General features: G+C 39.2%; 1 protein-coding gene across 1 annotated transcript in view; it reads right to left on the minus strand.

The window, feature by feature from the left end:
* Nucleotides 1-14839, minus strand: part of prickle3 (prickle homolog 3) — a 28035-nt gene extending 13196 nt beyond the window's left edge. The window contains 2 exon segments of the mRNA XM_022187772.2: nucleotides 4790-4872; nucleotides 14620-14839. Of these exon segments, the coding sequence (XP_022043464.2) occupies nucleotides 4790-4872; nucleotides 14620-14661 (125 nt within the window). The 5' untranslated portion in view covers nucleotides 14662-14839.
* Between the last annotated feature and the right edge of the window lie 1768 nt (nucleotides 14840-16607).

Here is a 16607-nt window from a genome sequence, read left to right on the forward strand (position 1 = left end):
CAACATTAGAACTGACATGATTACTCAGATAATCCGTTAGTTTATTAATCTGCAGCTATACTGGTAATGGATTGAAATTGAAATCATCTTTAAACCAGCCCAATGTCAAAGACCTGCTCATTACAGACAAAACAGGGCACAGAACTTTTCTAAGAACTCTGAAAAAGGTTAACATTTTCACCTCGTATGCTTAAGAGACAAGACAAGTAGATATAAAAAAGACCCCATCAGATTGATGAAGACTCAGTCAAAGCAGTTGTGTCTGAGATCATTTTTCTGAGAAGAGACACTAATGTACAGTTTCCACAAATGTCGATGTTCATCAATACACCTGCTTAAAAAAAAGAAGTATTCAGACAAACAGGAAGTATGTTTTGCTGCATCTTTGTGTATATCAGACGTCAGGGTGGTTCTAATACAAGATAACTGGAATAGAGTCCACCACCAGCCATGTGTCTCATTACAAGTGACATGCAGATGCTGCTTTAGGCAGGAATCTGCCTCTAAATTTGCTATGCTGGGTGAAAACATTGCTGGTAGAGCTGGTGCTCTTATTGCTATCAATGCTATATCTTTTGTTACTGGCTACAGTAATGAAATAATTAAAAAAAATCTCAGGATAAGGAAGCAGACTGACCTAGGACATACAGATAAGGACAGTGTTTTCCAATGAACTCACCTGACATCCAACAGCCTAAACAACTTACATTTTGCAGAATACAGACAATAAGGCAAGTTCAAGTCTGTATCCCAAACTGACCCAGATATTAACATGCACTTTAAAACGCACTTTTCTTTCTAAATCTTTAAGTAAAACATCATCTCCAATAAGTCATCATATTTTACAATATTAAGATACACTATAAGATATGTAAACAGTACTACCTACACATATTATATTTTGTACCTAAAGCTCATTCAGATAATTCTTTATGCACAAAACAATACAAAGTAAAGTCATGACACACTAGAACAACCACCTTCTAAACACAAAACACTAAATATCCATTCAGTCTACCCAATTCTCCCAACTTAATTACTGTTTGAGTTTGAAGTCCCTGTAATCCTGTCAGTCAGCTAAATATAGTTTGTCATTACCTGCTGTAATCATGACAAATTGGTTGGTCTGTTGATGCTATCCCATCCAGACTTGTGTTCCTCTGAAACTGTAAAGGTCCTCATCCAATGGGTTCCTCTTGTCTAAAAGTCTGTCCGTCAGTAAGAGCAGGATATTCTATGGCAGCTTCTCTCCATGTGATAGTTTCTCTGTGTGCGCAGCCCTTTTCAATGTCCCCGCCACCCTCAACTCCCACCCTCCTCCGTCCTGATAGTGGGCTCAAACAAAAGGCTTCACTACGCTGTATACAACCACACACCACACAAAGTACAAACACAGATCTCACAGTGCACACAACCTCATGCGGTTTCTAAATTTACTCAAAAAGATAAAGTGTTTCTACACATTTTAATTAAGCCTCACAATTTACTCATGTCCCCCTTTGAAGACACGAAACATCACAGTGTGAGTGACAATCACGAAGAGTAAACTCACTGCGTCTTTCTCTGACCAGCCTGGTGTAACTGATTCATAACAGATGGTCGATTGTAGCTTTGATGCAGTTATTAATCATAGAAGTAAGTGGAGCAGATTTTGAGCCTATGAGCAATGCTGAGCTGTTCACCATTTGTCATACTATGTGATCTAGATGCCCGTGCGTGACAACAGAGTGTCTCTGGGTGAAATCTCAAACAGACAGCACGCCTTTCAGTCTTTGTGAAGTCATGACATCTCTGAATTCATAGCAGCTCCTCTGACTTTGGTCACTCTCTGAGGAGGAATATCAGTAAAGACGTATCGGCTGGAAAAGGCCCAGCATGCTTCGACTCTTCATTACTCATGTTCCTTCATTGCTATGCGTTCATTTTCATTTGCTTTTATCCCAAAAGTGATTTCAATTAACAGTTCAGCAACTTCAGCAATAACGTCACCAGCGCTGCTCGGCTGTGAAAGCTGCAATGTGGAGGTTCAACAAAAAGTCAATCAATCCAGTACTACAGAATCTGAAACTATCTTGATATCATTTCAGATTTTTTAGGTAAAAATGCCAAACAAAAATGCATTTCAGCTTCTTAAACGTAAATAACAAACATTCCAACTTCAACTTTAGCTTTCAAACAGCCACATTATTCTGGGCTATTATCTTTGGGCCTACAGATTTACTGCAGGTCTGTATAGTGACTGAACCTGATGAGACTTCCAGTATGGCAGCCATATGATAACCCTCTGCGTTAAATGGGTGCTGCTGGTGTGATAATCTAGAGCTGTGGATAACTGCAGCGGGGATCAGTGAACCTTCCTTAGATGTGGTTCTAAGAAACAGATGGGTCTTATCTCATAACTCTCTGCCACTAATTAGTGAGTGAGTAATTGCCGCATGGCCACCCAGACTAATAGCAATGGCGACTTTGAACACTTTTGAAGCGTGGTGGGGACCTGTGGGTCAAAAGTAACTCAATTCACTTGCCGCTGGGCAGCGGAAGCACCATCTGCCCCCCGCCTCAGTTTAAGCTCCGTCTGAAAAAGCTCAGGATGAAGATGGATCACTTCCCTCTCAGCGAGCATCAGCAGCTGAGCCTGTGGTCACTTGGATGATCTTCTCCATCAGTGAAGGTGTGACACTAAATTGGTTGTTAAAGGAAGATGCAATTAGCACCAGACTCTGGGGTCCTAAGAACTGACCCCTATAAATCTCAGTCATTTAATCACTTTCATGTTCCTCATTCTCCTGGATCAGTCAAGAGACTCTAAACAAGACATTTGCCCTTGTCACCTCAGCCAAAGTCATTTCTGATCTGATCGCCATAAGAATCCAAATACTTAAACAATAAACCGCAGCTTTATGTTAATGCTACATAGATTAAACACACTGTAAACAGATCGATGTGTACAGTGGCCGGAGACAAAGTGTAGCACACGTGTTTTAGATTACAACCCAACTTCTAAGCCTTTGTGTTGACCTGAATAGAGGAAAGAGAACTGAAAAAACTAAAAGATACAATTACAGCCTTTTGGTTACATGAAATACGCATTCCTGTGCCTTTTGTTTTATTCTCTCCGTCACCAAGCCACAGTTTCTTCAGCCATGCAGTGCTCATGTGGGGTTCCAAATGCAGCCTTCATAACTAGGAATAAATCCTCCTTCTGTCTGTCTTGATTCAACCTGGTGGTTGTCCTCCACAGTTCAATGTTTAGAAGCACTACAAACAACACAATGTAGCTGGAAAACTGTAATTCGTAATCTGAATCACACATTTTCTTTCTGAACTAACCAACTCTTTGCTTCTTCTCCTCTAAAAAAGTGAAACAAACATGGGTATTCTTCAGTTTGGCACAATGTGTTGATAGAAACGTCAACTTTTTGATTTTATACACTTAATGAAAAACAAAAGTCACATCTGAGAAGGGAAAGCTGCATTGAAAAGGAGAAAGGAGGAGACAGAGGGGAGTATGAAGTGGTCGAGAGGGTTACTATCACAGCAGTAAAGACTAATCTTATTAGCGTGATTGACAGGATTAGACTAACCAAGAGACCCAACCAGCTGGATATACACTGAAGGACTAAAAGGGAGAGGGAAAAGAAAAGGGGGGCCTCAAAGAAAAGCTCACGAAAACTGGCTTAACAGATGACAATAAATTGTTGGTCAGGAGAGACTTTGACAGTGTTTAACAACTCCTGATTAATAGTCGTAAGACGTATGCGTCAAGCACTTAAGTTCAAGAAGCAAGAATTACAAGAAAGAGCCTTACAGTTACAAATCCTTTCAAACACATCATGAGCAGCATGCAAAGACATTTTGCCGAGTAAAGCTTGTTTGTGTCCATAAAAAAAAACGGTTCCAGATAACCACTCAGCTGACCTTCACTGAAGATAATACATTTTCACCTTATAAGCTGCTGGGTGAGCAAATACACCATATGACCCTATTTTGAGCATGATAAATGATAAACATGGCAGAGAAAGCGGTCTTAGGCTTAAGTCGCTGCAGCCTGGACATACCGCACATGTTGCAGGATGACTATTGGTAATCCTGGTGCTCTGCTGTGCTTCTGTTTCCACATGCAGATAATGTCAAGTGAAACTAAATGCAGCTGTTGTTGTTGTGGATGTCAGGGCTTAATGGCTCTCATTAATCTATACCCTTGATTCTTTAGGACCAGCGCCAGTCGGACTGATCTGCTGTCAGCATCATGTGGTGCCCTGACTGGGTCATGTTTGTTGTCCTCTAATGTATATCTGCCCTCATCGTGTACACAGATCAAAACTAAGCTGATTTCCATTGCTAACGACATTGATGTCCTTTGTAAGACATGAAAAAACCACCCGCTTATGTGTACACGCACAGTAAAAATCTGTTTGACAATGGCCTAAAATCCAAACTTATAAGTAACAAAATATGCTGCAGACTGTGCTGTCTGTTATTTCTTGCACAAAGCCATAGTGTCTTTCAGACTGCTGCTCCTGTCTTTCTGTTGTTCGGACATTAACTGGCCTTATACACACAATAGATTCAATTATAAAAAACTTAGTCAAGCAGCTGTTTAGCTCAAACAGTCGGCACTTATTTGAAGATAACCGCAAAACTTTTATACCTTGCTTCTAAGCTATTATCCAGAAAGCAGCAGGAGAAATCATGACTCTACTAAAACTGTATACACAGCCTGAAACAAACATTTCCTGGAAAGTTCACAGGCAACTCTGGCAATGTTTAAGAGTCCTACAGTTCATACCTCCAGCCGTGAACACGGAAGCCGGGGCACTGGTCTCCACAGCGCATACAGGGCTGGCCTTTGTCTGGGTCCTCTTCCTCCTGCTGGAAACAACACAAAGACACTTCAACTCACATACCTTCTGATAGGAGCACCATTCACACATTCTGGCAAAAGACACTTAAAACAACAGAGTCTGAACATACAGAGCTTGCTGGACATCTTTGGAGAAACATTAGCATGATATTGAGTGAGTGAGTAGAGTTTCCACTCAAGCCACAAGCAGAATGCACTTAGACTGAATCCTTCAGCCTTTAGTTTGTGGTGGAGTATGAGCTGCTGATGTATTACTTAATGACATCACGTGTAAATGAATATCCCTCCATTATGCTGCATGTGAGTTTCAACTTGCAGAGAGAGACATAATATGCATATCCGTGAAGAAAAATGAAATTTGACACTGCTTGTAAATGACATCATATAAAACCGCACCACTGAATACTAAATTAAAAGTGTTTTTGTGCTCATAACATGACCATTTTTTAAAAAGCTGAATGTACAAAAGTTCTGCTGAGTGATCACTAATCAGTGCGATGAAGAATGACCAGGAATCACTGCGATATCCCATATTTGACATGATTATCCCATAAGTAAACCCATTTGTATGAGACCAGTGAGTTCAGTCACACAGTTAAATACAAAGTTTGAAGAATGCTATATAGTGTGTTTTGAAGTGACAGACAGAAAGCAAAATCCCCAAAATTCCTCTTGCCAAAGGTGCTGAGCAGTGCACTGAACTTGGCCAAAGGCAACTCCACAGCTTAGCACTAAACCAACTACCTCATATCTCACTTCTATTCCTGCAGCCCCGCACCAGACTCAGGCCTCTTTTTAGAGATGAGAGGAAGGAAGCAGACACAGGATGAGAGCTGCACCCTTTTCCCTCTCCATGCAGTCGCTCCGTCTCTACTTTCTTTTTCTCTGACGCCTCAAATCTGCTGCCTTCTGTGAGAAGAGCTGTAGCCACATAGTGCTATCTCAGTATTTTTTCCTACCGGTTGTTTTCCACTCCGCTATTCAAAAAGAAGGACTGTGCATGCAACTTATTCACTGTGCACATAAATCCAGAATAACCCTGAAATGTTGCTGTGTTGGCAAGGCTTTTTAATGGGCTGTACAACAAACAGCACATAAGGATGCACGACGCTGAGTTTAACGAGCAAAGCAATAAAATGCAAATATGTGATACAGCCAGCTACCTGTGCATACCTGTTCACTTGTCTCTCCGTTTTAAACCACACTAACCACTAAACCATAATTATTCATGCCAAGCCTGTTTTTCCCAAGCTGAGATTTTCACAAACATTTTCAAGTACTGATATGCATGACTTTGATTAGGGCAACACAGAGTTTACTTTGCTTATCTCACTGATCTCAGAGGCTTGTTATAAGGGCTTAAAGTGAAATATTATTGAACTTTCAGACCGCAGATACATGAACACAGGTATTTTCAATTAGAAATGGGGAGTTAAGTGGTTCTGGGGTGGATATGTTTGATTATTTACAATGATGACTGCATAAAGGAAGACAAACTAGTTTATCCAGATGAAGTATTCCTGCTTGATAGCGAAAAGTTATTTACATGCTGCTTTAATGCCTCACTGTCTGCCATACAGGACAGCACGCAGAGATACATATTTGAATCGGCCTGTTTCCATGCTGTCTTATTAATCACCTCTTTGATTTTCACTTCAGTTGCCGTTAACAAAGGCAGGTATGAAAGGTAACAAGACGGATTAAATGAAGCGGACAGATGATTTCTGGATGACTGGGCCTTTCAGTTGCAATTTGCTTTGGAAGTAGCTCCTGAGTTGTCACACTGACATGGTGACTGAGCCCAGGAGGCACACACTGCAAAATGTCTGTACATTTAACACCGGTGTACAGCTACACTTCTACATATTACATTTATTAAGGTTACACAGAATGAAAGTTAATAGCTGCAGGACAGCAACACTTTTGGAAACTGTAGCCGGCCTGAGTTGATTACACTTCAGGACAGTACAGGGTGTTACTGTCTTTCTATTCATAGAGTGAAGACATGAAACGACACTTAATATGTTCATGCTTTCATTGTCACTCTTCTCCACTCTTTGACCTGATTTTTGCAGAAAAGTATAACTCTAGCAGCGCAGTTTGTCAGGCAGTGCAGAAAAATTCAAACATTACATCACAACTGCTTGACTGGACAATTTTGTGGAATGGGATCAACTCTAACTTCTTAGAAACTTCGGACAAATTCTGTTTTTTTTCAACTCTCTTAATGTCACTTTTGCTGAAAGATGGAGACAGCGAGAGTTTAAAGTTTGTTGGAACTGCTGGAGGTATAACATACGTAATTAACAAGAAAATACAATTTACAGGTACGGAGAACCAATGCCACAACTTCTGGGCAACTACAGTTCTGGTCTATGAGCCTATGTTCATGTCTGTTACATCTCTAAAACTTTAGTTGATGATTGCCATACAAATAATTATGAATTTCAATTAAAGTATCTTTTTCTGTTCATTTTACGTCAGTGTTGATTTTATAGTAGTTTTAACCACCTGTGACTGTCCCAATTTTGCTGCAAATCCAACCAATCACCACTTCCAAGTTAGTGGGCACTATTATTGCATTTGACCTAAAACTAAAAGGCACAAACAGACTGTTAATGTCAAAAGACACTTGCTGAAAAGTAGCTGGTTGAATCTGAAGGGTTCAGTGCCTGGAGATAAACATGTGGTTCCCTTAAACCAGGGGTGTCAAACTTAGTTCCTGGAGGGCCACTATCCTGCATGTTTTAGATGTTTCCCTCTTCCAACACACCTGATTCAAATGATCAGCTTATCATCAAGCTCAGCAGAATCCTGATAACAAGCCTGATCATTTGAATCAGGTGTGTTGGAAGAGGGAAACATCTAAAACATGCAGGATAGTGGCCCTCCAGGATCTTGACACCCCTGCCTTAAACCTTAAGGAAAGAAGAAAGCATAAATGGCAGAAAACAATGTGGGAATTATCATTGAAATATGACATCTGAGCTAGTTTCATCTGGGTATTTTAAACAGGTGAATAAAAATATATTTTACAATTATGCAAAATAATCAGTTTAAATATTTTCAATCAGACGTTTATGTAATGTATGGGATAATATAGCACAGCAAAACCTAAAGTCAGTGAACCAACTGAATAATGTTGTCACACAGCGATACGCCACTAAAAGCTGCTTAGATTAACTATCACTACCCAGTAAAAGCTTCTGACCAAGCAGCAGGAAAACCCATGTGTGAGTGAAAGTGTATTGTATTGCTTAGAAATGCAACTTTCATTTTAACAAGGTGGTATTTTTTCTTTTAAAAAAATACAGTCTCATTTTAGGCTAAAACTGAATAAGGGAGTAATCTTGCAGAGGTCTGCAGAAAAAAAATCTCAAAAACTGGGAGGTAGGCCTCTGGAAATCCCGATTTCCTGAATTTTAATCACCATTTCTTTTAGTGCAGTATGTCAGACCACTGCATCTCTGGTGCTCTGCCTGGTGATGTGATGGAGATCTGTCTTCAGATAATTAATCTGAGCATAATGATTTGGACTAATTCTGAAAGGGTTCAACATCACACAGCACTCAGTGGAGGGCAGATGGTAATTAAGAGCTAAGAAGGGTTCAATTGTGACATAATGATGGAAGAAGGATTAGAAATCCTGAGAAAAGCTTTAAATTTACTTGAAATATTTAGTCCCCTCATGTGCTAGAAAAAACAACAGGAAAACATCTTAGGTAGTGTACTACATAATTCAGCACGAGTTGACAATTTCATGCTCTGTTAGGGTAATAACCAGCAGGTGGCCTTATCTGTAAATGAAATTACATGTGATAAAATCAAACTAGATTACAAGATGGAAAAAAAGTGATCTAATTTTTAACGTATAATTTATTCCTTAGTGAAAGAGTTTTGATAAAAGAAACAAGGACAATCCAGAACAAGAACATTAGCCAATGCCGGCAAGTCTGACATTTCCTTATCAGGATGGCATCGTCCTGTATGTCACACATGTACACAGAGACTAGAGAACTTATTAGTTTACCTTACCAAGAGATAATGCGCCGAGTTTGCGTTCCGACAGTGAGGATTTTACTTTTGCGCTGTGAATGAAGGATGTGATGGGAGTGGTGGAAGGAAGTTTCTTCTAAACTTGGTGTGGGTAAAGTAAATAATACATTCACGAGTTCAAGTCAGCTCACATGACTTTTCATATCAGCTTTTTGTTTTTTTACTAAGTGGGTATAAGGCTAAATCACGTGTCGCTGGGGTTGTTTGCTCAAGCTATTTCTTGCTACCAAGTAACGGTGTAACCAGGTAATGGACAAACTGAAAGGCTGCCAACTTTGTTATCTGACATCAGCATGCCACAATACTGGCTAAGACAGGGATTGCTGATAATAATACAAGGGGAAAGATAATTATTACACTTGAATTATGTCATGTGAACCCATTCTACATTGCTTGGAGAATGGGGATTCCTCAGGTAGGAGAAAAGCCCTCATAAAGAGCTCATTACTCACTTAAGGGAAATGATTGTCATTTAGGTCCTGGATTAGATTAAACATTAACATGAGAGGTCACGGGTCGAGGCCTTTGGTGTCTCGGCATGTTGAGTAGATGAACCTCTCTTTGCTGGACAGGACTGGTCCGTCTCCACGCCCCCTACCTCAGCACAACATTTTTTTGTTGCTCTGTGGTTATGCCATTACCATTTCCGGCACTATGATCAACTCAAGCAACAATATTTAACAGCGGGATGTTTTTAACAGGTAAAAGTGGCAAATAAAAGTATGATCTGACTTCACTGAAGTGAGTGGAGACTCGATGCGGTCAAAGGTCTTTATGACAGTAGACATTTTGACTTGTCATAGCAGGAAAACACAGCTATCAATCAGAACATCAATAACAATAGTATGAGCTGTAATTACTATTAACAGACGCCAAACACTAACAGGCAAAGGGATTGTTGATTAAAATGAGCTGTTTCCCTAAATGCTGGGAATTTATTTTAATATTGACAATGTCTCATTCAAAGTAAATACATTTTAATTCAAATACAGTGATGGTTGTTATGAAATAGCCATATTGGCCAACATATTTAGCATCTACTGTCACATTTCAAAATGTCTTTTTACAGAAAAGCCCACTGCTAGACATTCAGAAAGTCACTATTTAAAAAGCATTTATTGCTAAAGATAAATAGCCAAACTTGATATTTACCCAGACCCAGACCACTGAATACTAGCTAAAGCCCCTTCAGACATGCACTTCTTCTTGTTAATCTGAAGGCAACGCTCGCCCTCATCACTTTTTCATGAAAGTCACAATGACATACTCACTACGTCAGACATAGTAACATTTCTATATCACTCTGAACAAGTCACAAGTATGAACTATGACATAACCAAATAGACACACACAAGCAACGGTAGTTTGAGTTGGATTCAATGGGTTTACCCCTTGTCCAAAACAATTTTAGTGAGTCATTTCTCCGAGCTTATTAAATACCTGCAGCATCAGATATCAATAGAATCTACATCGAAAGCAGTGTATTTGCACATGCAGACACAGCGCCAGTAACTGAATTCATTTGTCATTACAAATTATCCCAGACATGGAGACAGGATAGAGCAAGTCACACGGTGTACTTTCCTTCACATCAGACAGGTGAGCTGTCACACAGAGTCACATTTTACCTTGTCGCTTCCAGCCATTTTAAGAAGTCTTTACTTTGAGTTCATTAAATACCTGCAGCGTCAGACAGCAGGCAGGATCCATATGAGTGTCTCTAAAATGGTGCCGCGTTAGAACTACAGAAGCAAACTTCATTGGATAATAATAAACTATGGAGACAAGATCGATTCAGATCTAACATCAAGTTCACATTGCTGCTATTTTACTGTTGATAAAGCAGTAGTTCGATTATCATCACACATGGAAAGAATTTTCAGTGTTCAGGAAATCAAAGTAAACTTGGCTGTTAGTTATTTGGATACTTTGAGAAGCTGCTGTGTTCGTGTACATCAGTTGAAGCACTGCCTGATCTTGCACAAATTAAATGACAAGTTAAATGACAAATATGAATGGTGGGTCTGAAATTAAAATATGAGGTGCATTACCTGAAAAGTGACTTATTGTTCAATGACAGAATCACATCACTTTAACAGACTGATAAAGCAGCAATGCTACCAAATAAATCTCACATCTAAACGAGCTAACACACATTTCCAAGGTTTAGTACACATTATCTTATAACAAGAGCTTCTTAGACACAAGTAATAGTAAAAAAACAGGACATACAGCTTCATTCTGTCATGCCAAAATGTGTTCACAGAGTTGTAAGTTTGTTTCTTTCCTTCTTTGATCAGTTTGTAAGATTGTCAATCACTGGAAAAGTAGAGTTTAGCATCTTGAACTAAACTAATATCTGCATTCTGCACACCTGTGCTTCTATTTAACATCCATATGGTGAATATTTGAATCTCGTGACGCTAATAAGGCTCAACGATGGCTGTCAAACACTGCCACTGTACATTACAGGTTGTGAAAGAGGGACAAACTTGAAAGAGTTCTGAGAATAAATTATCAGAGACAGTGTGGCTGGGAAGATCATGAGCTTCATATCGAGCCCAGTGTCGCTCTAAAGCTAGTGTCCCAAATGTATTTCTGGCCTCTATTTTCAAATAAGAACAATAACTACATTAATGAAAACCTTTTGATTTTGGCTGCTGTATAAATTAAGTTTGTGATCATTATTTTAATAAATGAGCTGTGGTGGAACAATGCTACATAAAGCAATATCACATTTATTCTATTCACATTAAGAACAAGAAAAGCACTCAGAGAGCTCAGTACTCCGACACGGCTGCTGACTTGTTGTATCATTTCCAACAGATAAGTCCCAATAAGTCCGCAGCTGTGGATTTGTAGTAGAATCACAATCATGTGATTGTCAGCAGGCAGCTGAGGTAGTGTTGACATGTTGTCATGGTTACAGTGGACACGTGCCGCTAACTTGCAATGATACAGAAATCTTTAACAAATCCATGTATCCAGACATCACTGTCAAAATCTACTCACTTGGTTCTCTTTGTCATTTCTGACCTTCCCTGAAAATTTCATCCAAATCTGTTACTCTTTGTTCCTGTAATGTTGTGCCCAGACTAACAGACGGACAGACGTAAGCCGATCGTCACATAACTGCTGCGTTCCTTGGTGGAGTAAAAATGTAAAAGGCATTTGAGTATAACTATTTGGCTCAGCTGAGGAAGTTATTTCTCTTGGCTCCCACGATAAAATCAATACATTTGATCACTTTATTGTCTGAAAAGGAACATGTGAATCGGTTTTATTGTACTTTAAATTGTGATATTCATGCATCTCAGAAAAGTGTTTGATACACTTTAAACATCTGTGCTGTAAGATGATTCAAACCCCATTTTCTTGTGCTGATGTAATGGGGGAGTGTTGCATCAATTATTGACATTCATTAATATTTGAGTGTAGTTATTGTATAATGTAGCCTAGCCATGCTACACCCATGTTTCTGACGGCACAAGGGTCTAGGGAAGCTTGACAGGGAGGGAGGCGGGCTAAAAGGTTGTCTATCAAATCCCTCTGCAGCAATTGGGTAGGTATACAACCAATCAGCGCAACGAATAGGCTGACGTAGTTCCGAGAGCACCGGCGGATTGTGGCTAAGTCCCATTAGCTCCAAACCAGCGGAGCCGCGGAGCCAACTGGTATATTAAGGATTTGCCATATCCCGTCGGCATAAGTCCAAATACGTCTTTCTTCTCAATGAAACACTTCAGTGCTGTTTCTTTGTTTATCTTTCAAGTTGAATTTCAGCTTCAAATCTTTAAGAGCTGTGGCCAAAGCCGAGTCGAAAGATAACTGTTTATTGTGCGCTGGTTGTTTCTGTCAGAATCGTCGCGCCTCTGTCGTCACTTCGTTACGCCCGCCTTCTGACTCTACACTTCATGGTGATTGGTCCGGCCAGTTTTAGGAGAATCCAGCCTCGAGCCTTCTGGAGGGTAACTAGACCCACCCTGGCAGAGAATTAAATTCGTTGCCGTGGGTAGTCTAGCGCGGCTAGGCTAGTATAATTGTACTTATTGTAACAATAGTAATTGGTTGAATGATAGTTTGAGTCATAGTCTTTGGCCATAAATACTACTGGTGTGGCTAAACAACAACAAAAAATTAATTCCTCAATTAAAACAGCTTTTATCAATCTGTTAGAACTACAACAACCTCAACAAACTATGTTAAGTCTGGAGAATTAACTTTTCTACCATAATCTAAAAGATATTGTTGTCACAAGTTCATAATGATCAAAAAGTATTCCATTGTTATTTAAAAAGATTTTCAGCATTATGTATCTAGTCAACATAATTATGAGGACAAGTTCTTAAGGTGTCAAACTGAAAAATGAAGTTGCTTCAGTGCTATATCTGTAAGGAAAGAAGACCTGAAATTATGACCTCAATGTGAACAAAATTTGAATTTAGTCTTAAATCAACTAATGCAGAAATGGAGTTTAAATAAGACACAGAATTAAGCTGATGTCATTAGAAACAACATATTCTATCAATGCAACCTACCAAAATGCAGCTTAAAAGGCTTATCTAATTTTAGATTATTTTTAAAACTTTTATCTTACAACCATGCATTTAATTGAGTCAAAATAGGTCTCTGAATTACTTTGAGTCACAATCTAAACTCTAAATCTCATTATTGTTCAGTGCAAATGTTTCTACAACCAACTTTGAGCATCAGTACTATGGGAAAAATCAAGATTCAAGTGGAAAACTGAGACAGAATAATAGAAACAGGCTATGTTGCCCTGGAAGTGTTATCCGTTTCTATGTTCTGAGTATATCACACAGTAATATTACAAACTCTACAAAAAAAATCTAGCGCAGAGTTTAAAGCTGTAACGACTCCAGAAGGGAACTTAGTTTTCTGTCTGTTTTGGCTGAATGGTGAACTTATGTTGATTTGAAGGGCTTCATACTGTACTGTAAATTATGACAATTTTTGTTGCTGTTTGTCGTGTTTGTTTTTAAAGCCTCGTAGTTACAGAAATGTTAATTCCAGGTGTTTTTAAGAAAAAGAAGGCTCAATTTAATGGACACACTTCAGGTTATGTTTCTTTCTTAAAATACATAATGAAGCTGAGGATTGAAGGTATTATTAATAACGGAGATTAACCTGGTTATTAAATGAAGTCTGAAGCCAAGACCCAACAGAGTTTAACTGACTATTTTTAGACTGTGTTTCTTAGCAACTACTCCAGCTGTACCATCATTGAGAGCAGGTTTAGTCGTGCTGAAAGCCTGGCCCTGGTGTTGAACGTGTTCAGGTTTCAGCTCCACATCCGACCTGCTCAGGTACAGGTGTGACGTAGCTGACCCCTCCTGACTACCTGAGGCGCCGACATGACTCAAGAAACAAAGAATGTGGCACTTTATGGCAAAGCACAGTAAAATTGCATAACGTCATCTATTTTAGGAGAATCAATGCCGTTTTTCACACACACAAAAAAAAATGATCGAAACAAAAGCCAGGTGAAGGTGGGACGATGTCCCGCCTAGGCTGTTTCTGAACTGGAGACCCAACAAGTTCACTTTAAGTCAACGAAGCGAGGAAACTGTGTTTAAAACAATGTCAAGATGTGTTCTGTGTTAAAACAAGTTGTTATCGACGGTGTTTGCGGACTCACAAGTGATAAATATTCGGTAGAAGACAGACCAGACACTTACCGAGCGGGTCGACCGTCGCTTTTTAGAGCCGCGCAGGAACATGATGTCTGCTGGACGGTGAAGCAGCCTCCAGGTGAACGAAGCGGTTTGGAGAAACAGTGAGGTGTAAATACCGAAACTAACACGGTCTGACTACAACTACATGCTGCCTCCTTTCACTCCAACCCGGACTCTACGGTCCCCCTTGACTAACTAACGACTTTGGCATCTAAACAGTTAAGCTAGCTGAACCGAAGACCAGCTTCTGTCTGAGCTTTCAAAATAAAACAACTGTTAATCCCATTAATCCTGATGTTTCATATTTCTCGAACAGACACCACGTCAAACCGATATTTAATCCCAGAAACTAATTCACTTATAAATGGCTAATAAATTATTATTGTACATGTCAATATATCTACTGATTAATTGTTCTGATTCAAACTGGCACCGCTCCTGCTTTTATTTTGAATGTGTCGGTGCTGAAGTGCTTCTACTTGCTAACTTGACTAAACTAAACTCTTCAGCCCAACACAGACCTCAGCAGCAAACTGTCCCAAAGGTTGACCTCCTGCTTCAGGGTCATGCCATAAAAAAAACCAGTCAGTGCCTCCCACCTCACCCAGTCAGAATCAACTGTTTTTTTGTGTGTGAAATAATTTTACTATGTTTAAGCTGTTAAAAGTTTTGACCAATCAACTATCCCACATTGTGGTATGACTCTTGAAAGTTTACAAACAATAAAGTTTTTAAAGTTTTCTCTAGAAAACAGACATCAATGCCTGTATCCAGTGCAGTTTTGTTATTGATACTATGATATATCCCATAATATTGAGGCTCAAAGTTGGTTGTGGAAAAAAAAATCATGCTGAACATGAACACGACTTCGGCTTTCCATCATGACACCTGGAGAGGATGCAACATTTATTTGCAGTTTTTAACAGAGCTCAAATGTGTTTTCCAGGCTTGAAAAGCTTAATTGGCAATATATATACTTTTTTACAATATTGTGTTGCTGAACTATACATAAATGAATCTCAGCATGCAGGTAGGATTTATAGAACTTTGCATGCATGTCAGCTTCCTTTAGTCCAGGCGAAGGGTTATTTCATGTAAAATCACCCAAGTCTGAAAAAGTTCCCACATGGCCATCATAGAAACAACTAATTTTATGCACAATAACTTAGTCTATTTATTTAAGCCATGCAAAGCTTTAACCAACCCCCTATGCCATGCAGTCATGTGACCTTTCAAAGTTTGTATATTTATTGAGGCCATGTAAAAATTTACCTTTATGCTATAAAATATTTTCTGTTACAGGCACTTGAAGTACGTAGGGGTGAGTTGCACTACATTATTTTAGCATTTCTTTTTAGCATTTGACCCCTCATAACTGCATAAGTACAGGAGTTACAGACATAAAATTGAAGCTCTGGTAAAAACTGGAACCAAATCAAATTTCCATTTATTCCAGGTGTCACAATCTAAATGTGTTGCATGTGTTGAGCAAGATTTTTTTTTTTTTTCCATAACCACCTATAAGCTTTAGTATCTGCTGCTCAACATAACGGACACTTCACAGCCCCTGCATGACCGACTGACCAGACAAAGTGCTTTCAGTTGGAGGCAAATTCAACCTGACTGTAGTAAGAACCGCTTATATGAAGTCATTTCTGCCCACTGCAGTAATGCTGTCAGGGTCTTATCTTCTGAGGACTTTGCACACTGAACTTCTTTTTTTTTTTTTTTTTACATGTAATTGTATTCTGCATTGTGACAAAACTTTAAAAAGTACATTTTAGGCCATTTTCATGAGTCACACCAACATGTAGGATAGGTGGTCATTTTTTTCCCCAATATTTTGATCCCAGGCTCACCTTCTAGTCATGATTCTATGTCACGTGTTATCTTTTTTCTGACAATTCACGAGAGAAACCTTTAAAAAAAATGTATTTTCGGCAAAGATTCAACGTTCCTATCCCCACAGGGATAGGTGATTGGTCAAAATT

The sequence above is a fragment of the Acanthochromis polyacanthus genome, chromosome 6, assembly GCF_021347895.1.
Source record: "Acanthochromis polyacanthus isolate Apoly-LR-REF ecotype Palm Island chromosome 6, KAUST_Apoly_ChrSc, whole genome shotgun sequence".
Lineage (NCBI taxonomy): Eukaryota > Metazoa > Chordata > Actinopteri > Pomacentridae > Acanthochromis > Acanthochromis polyacanthus.